Source organism: Saccoglossus kowalevskii, chromosome 2 (assembly GCF_978046115.1).
Source record: "Saccoglossus kowalevskii chromosome 2, keSacKowa6.1, whole genome shotgun sequence".
Lineage (NCBI taxonomy): Eukaryota > Metazoa > Hemichordata > Enteropneusta > Harrimaniidae > Saccoglossus > Saccoglossus kowalevskii.
In genome coordinates this window covers 24,910,418-24,922,362 of record NC_140642.1, presented here as the reverse complement: position 1 = coordinate 24,922,362, position 11,945 = coordinate 24,910,418, and the positions used below count along the sequence as shown (strand labels likewise).

General features: G+C 37.4%; 1 protein-coding gene across 1 annotated transcript; it reads left to right on the top strand.

Annotated features, from left to right (window-relative positions):
- Positions 1-3: 3 nt before the first annotated feature.
- On the top strand, positions 4-11,614 carry LOC102805600 (cyclin-dependent kinase inhibitor 3-like). Its single transcript, XM_085493455.1, has 7 exons — positions 4-65; positions 169-251; positions 490-545; positions 998-1,042; positions 5,485-5,728; positions 8,281-8,395; positions 11,455-11,614. Exons 1-7 carry the CDS (start codon positions 54-56, stop codon positions 11,539-11,541), a joined length of 642 nt encoding a protein of 213 aa, XP_085349581.1. The 5' UTR covers positions 4-53; the 3' UTR covers positions 11,542-11,614.
- The last annotated feature ends 331 nt before the right edge of the window (positions 11,615-11,945 follow it).

The following is an 11,945-nucleotide window of genomic DNA, read 5'->3' as shown; positions in this document are numbered from 1 at the left end:
ATCAGAGCGCAGAGTTCTGCGATCCCTGTAAATTTAAAACACGGAATTCCAAGATGGTGTTTTTGGTACTTATTCACACATGTTTACAAGTGTTTCCTCGGCATTTCTGTATCACACGTCAAATTTCTATATGTAACGTGAATCGATATATTTTACTGTATTATTTAGGACAAGGACAGCGGGGCGATGAACAACTTCGATTCATCAGACGAAGAAGGGGATACTGATTTGTCGCCATTCAAGATCGATTGGTAAGATTCATATTTATAATTTATTCGAATTCAGCCGTAGTTTGTATCTTAGACATATTTTATTAGCTGAAAAAATACTGAAAAATCTACCGGATCATAAAATCGATAACTAATATAACGTAATCGCCACATAAAAATCATTATCTGACAGCATTTAAACATTTTATTTAAAAACTTAACAAGCTAGAACCATCGTGGCGTCATTCTTTATATGAAAATATATTTTTTCTATTTGCAGGATTGATTACTCGCTTGCAGGATGTCCAGAATTTCTTGGCATAAGTGGCTTACCAGGTAATATAATACTTACCCCGTATGTACATTTACAGGTGTGTTTCCAGGCAATATAAGTCGTACTTTAATGCAATTCATTGCGTTTACATGTGCTTCTATTAGAGCCATTACACTAGGTTCATGAAATAGATTATATTGAGACTTCTTAGGATAAGGGTATGTAAGTGCTCTGACATCATTGCAAGATGATTAGAAATAACACAACAAACATACATTTATAGAAATACAAATGCATGAAGGAGTTTTGCTTCTGCATATTCAGTGTGTAATTTCATGTGTTTTTCATTTTTTAATACGATAATACACTCCCTACTTCTGTTGGCAATCGATACTTTCCTAATTATTCATTCTGTAATGCCCATTTGTTAAAATGCATTTGATAGACATGCACATGAAATTCAATATAATGATATTCCACACAAGTTTTTGATGTCTTGTATATTGCTTTGCAGGTTGCAGGTTTAAGGACACATGGAGGAGCCTGTCATCAGATATTGGTAAGTGTGGTATTAGTTGCATTCAAGAGGTCAAATTTCTTAGCCCGTGCTAAGCAAACAAGCGTGAACGTTTAGTACGGGCTAAGGAATGCTAAGTACGGGTTAAATCTGATCCGAATTTAAGACGCGGTCTAGACCCTTACCACGGGCTAACGAAGTGTGTGCGAACGCCCAGGGCTAAGCGCCCTCTGCAGCGACCTTTGGGTGTGAACATTATGCACATGATCAAATATATCCAATTTTCTCATTCCCAAAATGGCAACCAAGCTCAGTGTACATGCTTCCACACTGATCGGGTCGCTGTAGTCATGGATGTACTAGTACATCCATGCTGTAGTAGAGCGTACAGCAGCTCCAATCGTAGACAAAATAAATTTGGTTCGCTGTCTACGACATGCATTAATAAAACTCTGTATTCTGTTACACCGTTGTATACTGTTTCTGTGCATCCAAATAAGTTGGGTTCGTCTTCTCTCGCGTTCCTGTGCACGTCGCTTCAAAATTAGAACGAAACATGTCAGCAGCAAAAATAGAACCTCGCACATGTCATCCATTTTTTGTTCGTAAATAGCGGCTTACCAAAGGTCACCGACTGATGGCGCCCCTTAGCCTGTGCTAACGACTGGCCCTCCCTGTGCGTGAACGCAATTGGGTCTAGCCAAAATGCAAATATGCCAGATAAGCCTAAATCTGCTTAAATCTTAGCCCGTACTTCGTGTAACGTGAACACAACTATTAGAACACCCTTGGCAATGTTTCAGCACCTGGGCGATTTTTTGGTGCCACCAAAACAAATAACTAAAGTGGTAGTAAAAATAAAAACTAAGGTGGTTGTAAAATGATTGTTTTTCAAAAGTGTGAATTAATATGATACAGATTGGTATAGTCAGGTTTAGTGAGAATTTTACACATACAAGGACAGTCGTGGCAATGGAGCTTTTTATAGAACGTATGCTAACCTGCCAACAAAATAATGCTGTGACATCTAAATTACACCCACGATGGATATTCAACATTCTTGATACTTTTGTTTTCCCCAAAAAAATATATATAATGCAAGTTTGGACGCAATAACAAAATACACAAGTTACACAACTGAAAGCTTTGTTGATCAAACTAGCGATGAACTTTCAACTTTTAAACATGCCGCCAAAATCATTCAAGCTGTCAGAGCTATGATTTCTAAATATTCTCTGCATTGACTGAGGAAATGTACATCAAAAGATGTCACATTTTACATCACGTTTTTTTTTTTTCAAGGATGCTGTATAGGTTTTTTTTGCTTTGAAACCCAAAATTCAACTTTTTTGTATTTTTCAATGCTGACCTATAAGCAGCAAACACTCAGTAGGAAAAAAAAAATGAATTGGGTGTTTTTATAGGGTGTAAAAACCCATTTGTATTAATTAAAAACAAAAGCACATGGCTTTGTTTTGAATCCCATGTTTTAATTAATCAAACAAAGACATAACAGATAGCTAATTTGCATAATAGTCACCACGCATAGCAAATATAAACATTCTCTCGCATTCAGTACAAGTTACGCTTCAATGATACACGCATTCTATTTACGATCATCGTCTACGAATTTAATTTCGCTCTTCAACACTAAAGTCTTCCAATCGACCATGAAACGGGGACGAAAGAATATGAATCCAAAGAAGTTTGGAGAAGAACGTCGACAATATGTAAAGAGATTTCGCCGAGAAAGTATGCAACAATTTAATCAATCGGCCGATCGAGAAAGTAGCGACGTTTCGAAGATTGAAGACGATACAATGGAAAACCCACAATCTTTGCAACCTGAAGAAAGTGTCAGTATATCGGCATTGAAAGTCGCAATGTGCGAAACAGATGAGGATGACGACGCTGAACTTGACACCATGACCGGCACAATTAGAATTGTTGACTTGGACATTATAAACGAACAAATTGTGGAAACAGCTGCGTGCAAAAAATGTACAAACGGCTCCCTCCGTATAGTAAAAATACTACAGCATGGTTTGGGATCGCATTTTGTTATTGCTTGCAGTAATGAAACGTGCCATGTTCAAAAGTCAAGACAATTTGCATCAACAAAGAAGGTCGGTGGTCACTTTGATATAAACAGGAAGATTGCCATCGGTGGTCACGCGATTAGAAAAGGACGCCAAAGTTTGGCAAAATTGACATCGTACATTGGTTTACCTCCACCAGTAACTCGCGGACCATTTCTTGCCCACATCAAGGAAACGGCAAGTTCAGCCGAAACTATTTTGGACGAGGAATTTAAGTTGGCCGCTAATGAAGTCCGCGAAATTGTTCAAGATACGGGTGAATTGCAAGATGACGGCACAGCGAACATCTCTCGATTGACACAGCACAAATGTACACTGTAAAGGGGTTAATTATACACTGGGTTTTAATTTTGCTTATTTTGCCTACTGGAAAATGAGCTAAATTAAAACCCAGTGAATAATTTAGCATAGAACACATTACCTAAATGATAAAACCATGAATATGCATGAAAAGGTAAATCAGCAAAATTTAAACCCAGTGAAAATGAGTCATTTTACAGTAGTTTTTATGGTACCGAATAGATCGATTGTATTAGATGTAATAACAGTTGATTGTACAAATGATGTTGAGAAAAAGTGCCAAATTTCACCCTGGACAATGTTTTGGTTCCAATGACCTCCCAAAATATGACCCATTATCCACGGTTACTAAAAAATACGGTTAGGAAATGAACCGTGTTCTTTTCATTGGATGCGTGTCGCGGGTAAACATTTGAAACAAAAGACGTACTAATCTGTGATAAATCATTAACATAAAATGTAGACAGGATATCACGCAAATATGACGTCATTTTTTCCCAGAGTTCATTGCAATCAGCAACTGCACGCCATTTATTGTGTTTGTGTCGATACTTTTAGTAATACTAAAGTGTAAGTTGTTCCAGTGAATCCTGACAAAACCTGTCGCTCAGTTTAAACTCAATACAAATTTGCCTGTCTTGTATGGCATTTTCATTTCTAAAGAACAAGATCTGCAGAAAACTAAAATAAAAAAACAACAAAACATGATCAGAAAAAAAGACGTCAAAGAAACCATACAAGTGTTTATATTTCAGCCATGCGAAAGTTTTAATGAGGAGCCATGATACAACATACATTTTGTTGGAAATAAACAAAATATGCGATAAGATAACTGAAATGACCCGCCCATGCTCTACAAAATGCATGTAAGCAGACCAAATATGCAACAACAGGCAGTTCCAATGAAATTAAGAACGGTTAAAAAGGGTTCGAAAAATTGATTGTAACATGAAAAATTTGCCAAAAAACTGAAACAAGGACAGACAACAATTAAACAGGCATTTTATAAAACTGGCGGAAAATGTTGAATACATTTTCAATGATTTCTACGGCGTCTACAAAAAAGTGTTAAGACTTTACACAAAATGGCTGATACAGTGACGCGAAAGCAAAACGATAAAATTTATTCTAATAAGCCCCAAAATCGCATACAACCGTCATAAGTACGCACAGTAGTATACTAAAAATTTATTTGGTAGTATTTTTTATAATATAATGTATTTTAAAATAACAACTTAGGGGTTAGAATTTTCATCACTTCTTATTCAGGGGCCCAAGCTTACTTTCATGACAACAGTGAAAACGATAAATGACGACTCTCGATTCTGAATATTATCGCAGTCACGAAGAGTACTCATCCGAAATGTACGTGTAGTTCTTCGTAGAGCTTGTGCACTAAACGTGGATATTCTATCGAAAACGAGCTTAAAACTTCAAATTCGCAGGACATCAAGTGATCGACACAAAAATGAAACAAAATGGTGGGCCTTGAAATCTCAAGCAATAGAGGGCAGGGCGTACACAGCGCGGCACGCATCCTTGAGGGATTAGGCAGATTCACACCTTTTAACAATAGCGTTTCCTAACCGTCTTTTTTAGTAACCGTGCATTATCCAAAACATTGTCCAGGTGATCTTTCAGATAAACACATGAAATGATAGAGTGTATTGGTACACTTACATAAATTACAGAGGTATTTCTATGGTTAAAATAAGTAATATTTTAATTGTTCCGTACCCCTAGGCATATAACTAATTTGATTTTGGGTTTATTTGCTTTTAATTCCGCTATACATCTATGATATATTGTTAAATACCATGGAAAATTAAACTTTTTTCATCACAAATTTAAAAAAATAGTCCCGTTTATAGTCTGCACTTTCTTTCCGAAGATTGGGACAATAAAGCAAAAAATTTTAAGTAAATACTGAAAATTCACTGAAATTTTGTCAGTTGGCTCCAAAATTAGGGTTCATTTCTAGGAATATTTAAGAATTCAAGAAAAAAGTGCAGATAAATTTTAGCGAGAAAGTTTGGTGGTGAAAAGGTTAATACACTATTTGTTTGTGTTTTTTGCTTGTTGCAGAGACATTAAAAAGTGAAGGGATTACAGAGATTTTTATCCTTTGTACAAGAGGGGAATTGAGCAAATACAGAGTTCCCAGACTGCTTCAGGAATACCAAAAAGCTGATATTGTAGTTCATCATTACTCCTTTCCCGATGGCAGTGTTCCGTCAGTTCCTAACTGTATGAAAATGTTGGAAGAGATCCGGGTATGTCTGATGTCTGGACGAAAGGCAATGGTGCACTGCTTTGGTGGTCTGGGAAGGTGTGTTTGTCTTTTGTAATATTGCTGCATGACGCTAGTGTAACTTATTCTGATCGTCTTTAAACTACAGCGTAAAGTTAGGATTTTGTAACTGATGTAACTCATATTTAAGGTTGAATACCAGTCACTTGTCATATCATTTGACAGTTCAAAAACCCAGAAAAAATGTCTAAATGTTGAAACCCTCCTGAAATAAGTAATTTGAAACTGCATAAATATGAGAAAAGATTCCAGGGCATTCATTGATATTTTTATTTGCAGGCTTGTTTATTTTACCAGTTTTTTTTTCTATTCATTGTAATGTTGTATATCAGGAGGTAAAATGGCCTGTGTTGACCCTCAGCATATCGGTATATTTCAGAAATAATTTTCTATTCCAAGGAATGCAATAATAGGACAAAACTAGTGATGCTGCGTAACTATGCTATGTTTTTTATGCACCACAAACGTCATGAAAATTACCAGGAATGGTGTAACCACTTATCCATGATTTTCATGCAAATGTGTAAGGACAAGGACCTTGTTTTAAATTTAGTTCAGTGATTGGTTAACAAGGTTAACCATCCTAGTCTGACTGTTATATGTAAATGTTATGGGGAGGGGGCAACTCAACACTGAATGAATAATTTGGTTCTAACGCGAGGTTTGAAATATTTAACTTTGGGTTTACCCAGAAGTACTGCCACAGTTGCTGGTTGGTAGAACACTAAAACTGAAATACTTCATTACACAACTGAACAATATGTGATCAAGTTGCATATACTGTATTACTCGAACAATGCCCCAACACGAGAGATAGTGCTAGCTTGTATACAGCTGCCTCAATTTGAGGTACCACAAAGCATGTAAAGTGAGAAAAGTTTCTAAATCAATGGAACAATAAAGCAAAGTAATTTATTAATTAAATATTGGCAAATATATACCGGTCCTCATTCAGAATAAAACTTGCCTTTAAAAAACATTGACATCCTGAATATCAACTATAGCAAACACTTTAACTTGCCAAACAATATAAAAAATGGCCGACTATATTTTGCAGAATATTTCACCTAAGGCACACATATCAAAGGATAGAAAACACATGTGTAAAATGGTGTTTGAATGGCACATGTGAAACTCTCGAATACTAGTACTGTAAAGGATTATGTTTTTGTTTTGCTAATTCACACATGGCGGGTAGTAATAGCAATTAAAGTTTCAGAGGTGCTACGAAATAGACTACAGTACATATGTAATACATTGCTGACCGTTAAAACGTTCACTTCGTTACAGGTCTTGCTTGGTTGCAGTATGTCTTATGCTACTGATGGACCAGAGTTTTTTTTTTTAGGTTTAACTATCTTTTATTCCATACAATAGAAATTCTTTACAGCACAATGTCAACATACAACAAATGTCACAGCTAGTATAACCCATACAAAATAGACACTGAATACCCATTAACAATTGAAGTCTCCCCACTTGTCCAGGAAAATGGACATTGTATGTCTTCTATTTGAAATTTCTAACTCTATCTTCTGCGTGTAACGTATGTCAGATTTTATGAGATTAAGGCATGGTAGTTCCTTTTTTAATTTACACGTATAGATATTTCTTTTAACAATTATAATTATATGGTTTAGTAGAGGGGAGAAGTCCTTGTCTCCTAATATAATCTGTTTTGCTGACAATGTTCTTGGGCATCCTAGTTTTGTTCCCCATAGATTAAAAATTGATGTCCAGAGGACTTTAATAGACTCGCATTCGACAAAAAGATGCACTAGGTTCTCGGTGGTACCATGACAAAATGAGCATAAATCTGACGATACTAATGGTGAATTCATATGGAATAACATTTCATTTGTGTACAGGATATTGTGGTTTAATTTCCACTGAAACTCCCGTAGTTTGCTGCATAGAGTTACCAAAAAAGGCATGGAATAATGAAATTCCCAATCCTTGTTATCCAGATTACACAAAGTATTAAGAAAGAGTTGACTTTTGGGTGTTGTAAAAACATGGGAGGTGAACAGCTTACGTAATTGCTTTTGGGTGGTATTTTCAAGTATAATTATTTGTTCACCGGTGACTAGACTAATAGGAGGCTCTGGACGTACACAAATTGCACGACTATTCCTCCAGTCTAATGGCAGTGCAGAGATAATGCCATACCACTGAAGTAGCTGAACATAATTGAGCCCTAGTGCCTGGAAATTAGCCCAATTTTTAATTTTACCATTTGTGTCAAATATATCTGCAATATAAATTATTCCTGCATTAAAAAACGCTCTGTAAAAGATACTTTTATTTTGAATGAGGATATTTTTGTTATTCCATATGATTTCATATTCATGCGAGATGTTTTTATTAGGCCGAACTTCACTCCACTGTTTTAGTAAAGTGTAATAGAATAATGGGAGTTTAACATTGAGTAAGTCAACAGAAAAATTACATTTAAAAATGAAATCTCCTCCCACATATTCCAGGTAATTGGTAAAAAATAATTTCCAAGGGTGAAATTACAGTACATATGTAATACATTGCTGACCGTTAAAACGTTCACTTCGTTACAGGTCTTGCTTGGTTGCAGTATGTCTTATGCTACTGATGGACCAGAGTTTAGAGCCTGAAGAAGCCATTGAGAAAATACGGCAACTTAGGGGATCAGGCGCCATTCAAACAGTTAAGGTGAGGCTTTATGTTATGAAAAACAAAATGGCAACCATCGCCTGTCAACATCCTAAACTAAATTAACGTCACAATTTTTGAAACATTTTGTTATTTGCACAATTGAAAATTGTCTGCATTTGTTCTTCAACATTTTTAACCTGTAGATTATGCTGGTCATTTTGTTAAGGGTGTCTAAACTTTACTATGGTGTTCAAAACATCACATTGTAGTGCATCACACATTCAAAACACCACATTGTAGTGCATCACACATTCAAAACATCACATTGTAGTGCAGCACACTTTCAACACACCACATTGTAGTGCATCACACATTCAAAACGCCACATTGTAGTGCAGCACACATTCAAAACACCACAGTTGTAGTGCAGCACACATTCAAAACACCACAGTTGTAGTGCAGCACACATTCAAAACACCACATTGTAGTGCAGCACACATTCAAACACCACAGTTGTAATGCTGCACACATTCAAAACACTGCAGTTGTTGTGCATCACACATTCAAAACACCACAGTTGTAGTGCAACACACATTCAAAACACCACAGTTGTAATGCTGCACACATTCAAAACATCACAGTTGTAGTGTAGCACACATTCAAAACACCACAGGTATAGTGCATCACACATTCAAAACACCACAGTTGTAATGCTGCACACATTCAAAGCACCACAGTTGTAGTGCTGCACACATTCAAAGCACCACAGTTGTAGTGCAGCACACATTCAAAACACCACAGTTGTAATGCAGCACACATTCAAAGCACCACAGTTGTAATGCAGCACACATTCAAAGCACCACAGTTGTAATAATGCACACATTCAAAGCCCTACAGTTGTAGCGCTGCACACATTTAAAGCACCACAGTTGTAATGCTGCACACATTCAAAGCCCCACAGTTGTAGCGCTGCACACATTCAAAGCACCACAGTTGTAATGCTGCACACATTCAAAGCACCACAGTTGTAGTGCTGCACACATTCAAAGCACCACAGTTGTAGTGCAGCACACATTCAAAACACCACAGTTGCAATGCTGCACACATTCAAAACACCACAGTTGTAATGCTGCACACATTCAAAGCACCACAGTTGTAATGCTGCACACATTCAAAGCACCACAGTTGTAGTGCTGCACACATTCAAAGCACCACAGTTGTAGTGCAGCACACATTCAAAACACCACAGTTGCAATGCTGCACACATTCAAAACACCACAGTTGTAATGCTGCACACATTCAAAGCACCACAGTTGTAATGCTACACACATTCAAAGCACCACAGTTGTAGCGCTGCACACATTCAAAGCACCACAGTTGTAATGCTGCACACATTCAAAGCCCCACAGTTGTAGCGCTGCACACATTCAAAGCACCACAGTTGTAATGCTGCACACATTCAAAGCACCACAGTTGTAGTGCTGCACACATTCAAAGCACCACAGTTGTAGTGCAGCACACATTCAAAACACCACAGTTGCAATGCTGCACACATTCAAAACACCACAGTTGTAATGCTGCACACATTCAAAGCACCACAGTTGTAATGCTGCACACATTCAAAGCACCACAGTTGTAGTGCTGCACACATTCAAAGCACCACAGTTGTAGTGCAGCACACATTCAAAACACCATAGTTGCAATGCTGCACACATTCAAAACACCACAGTTGTAATGCTGCACACATTCAAAGCACCACAGTTGTAATGCTACACACATTCAAAGCACCACAGTTGTAGCGCTGCACACATTCAAAGCACCACAGTTGTAGTGCTGCACACATTCAAAGCACCACAGTTGTAGTGCAGCACACATTCAAAACACCACAGTTGCAATGCTGCACACATTCAAAACACCACAGTTGTAATGCTGCACACATTCAAAGCACCACAGTTGTAATGCTACACACATTCAAAGCACCACAGTTGTAATGCTACACACATTCAAAGCACCACAGTTGTAGCGCTGCACACATTCAAAGCACCACAGTTGTAGTGCAGCACACATTCAAAACACCACAGTTGCAATGCTGCACACATTCAAAACACCACAGTTGTAATGCTGCACACATTCAAAGCACCACAGTTGTAATGCTGCACACATTCAAAGCACCACAGTTGTAGTGCTGCACACATTCAAAGCACCACAGTTGTAGTGCAGCACACATTCAAAACACCATAGTTGCAATGCTGCACACATTCAAAACACCACAGTTGTAATGCTGCACACATTCAAAGCACCACAGTTGTAATGCTACACACATTCAAAGCACCACAGTTGTAGCGCTGCACACATTCAAAGCACCACAGTTGTAGCGCTGCACACATTCAAAACACCACAGTTGTAATGTTGCACACATTCAAAACACCACAGTTGTAATGCTGCACACATTCAAAGCACCACAGTTGTAGTGCAGCACACATTCAAAACACCACAGTTGTAATGTTGCACACATTCAAAGCACCACAGTTGTAATGTTGCACACATTCAAAACACCACAGTTGTAATGCTGCACACATTCAAAGCACCACAGTTGTAATGCTACACACATTCAAAGCACCACAGTTGTAATGCTACACACATTCAAAGCACCACAGTTGTAATGCTACACACATTCAAAGCACCACAGTTGTAATGCTACACACATTCAAAGCACCACAGTTGTAGCGCTGCACACATTCAAAGCACCACAGTTGTAGTGCTGCACACATTCAAAACACCACAGTTGTAATGTTGCACACATTCAAAACACCACAGTTGTAATGCTGCACACATTCAAAGCACCACAGTTGTAGTGCAGCACACATTCAAAACACCACAGTTGTAATGCTGCACACATTCAAAGCACCACAGTTGTAATGTTGCACACATTCAAAACACCACAGTTGTAATGCTGCACACATTCAAAGCACCACAGTTGTAGTGCAGCACACATTCAAAGCACCACAGTTGCAATGCTGCACACATTCAAAACACTACAGTTGTAGTGCAGCACACATTCAAAATACATAATCAGAGAATTTTTTGCAAAATTATTTTATTCTTTTTATTTACAGCAATATAACTTTATCCATGACTTTCGAAGAATTTTGGAAGAACATGAAAGTAGCCAGGAAAATGAAATACGATCTATATCAAGATAAAAAAAACTATCTATTTTTCATCACAAAGCAGTGTCAGCTTGGTTTGTAGATTGAATCAGGGTAATGCAGATATTTTGGGTACTGTAAAAGGCACCCTAGTATACTGGATTTTTTTTTTATTTCTGCTGTATATAATAATCATTTGTAAAGGTTTCACAACTGTAATGTATTGCTTCACAAAATTCTAGCCAAGATGGCCGACTGGCAGCCACTTTTTTTTTTTGCACAATTCAGCCAATGTATCCAATTAGGTCCAAATTTAAGAACATATCCAATTGTATTCTAGCATCAATCTGTGTCACAATACAAGGCTTGCTCTTTTTGCAGATACACTTAGTTTGAAAATGTACAATTCGAAAGTGTTTTTGTCAGTAAATTGTGCCCTAACCTGTTAAGATGCAATA

Coding starts and splice junctions, on each gene's coding strand:
- LOC102805600 (XM_085493455.1), top strand. Junction 252..489: donor TCGCCATTCAAGATCGATTG/GTAAGATTCATA, acceptor TTCTATTTGCAG/GATTGATTACTCGCTTGCAG. Junction 8,396..11,454: donor GCGCCATTCAAACAGTTAAG/GTGAGGCTTTAT, acceptor TTTTATTTACAG/CAATATAACTTTATCCATGA.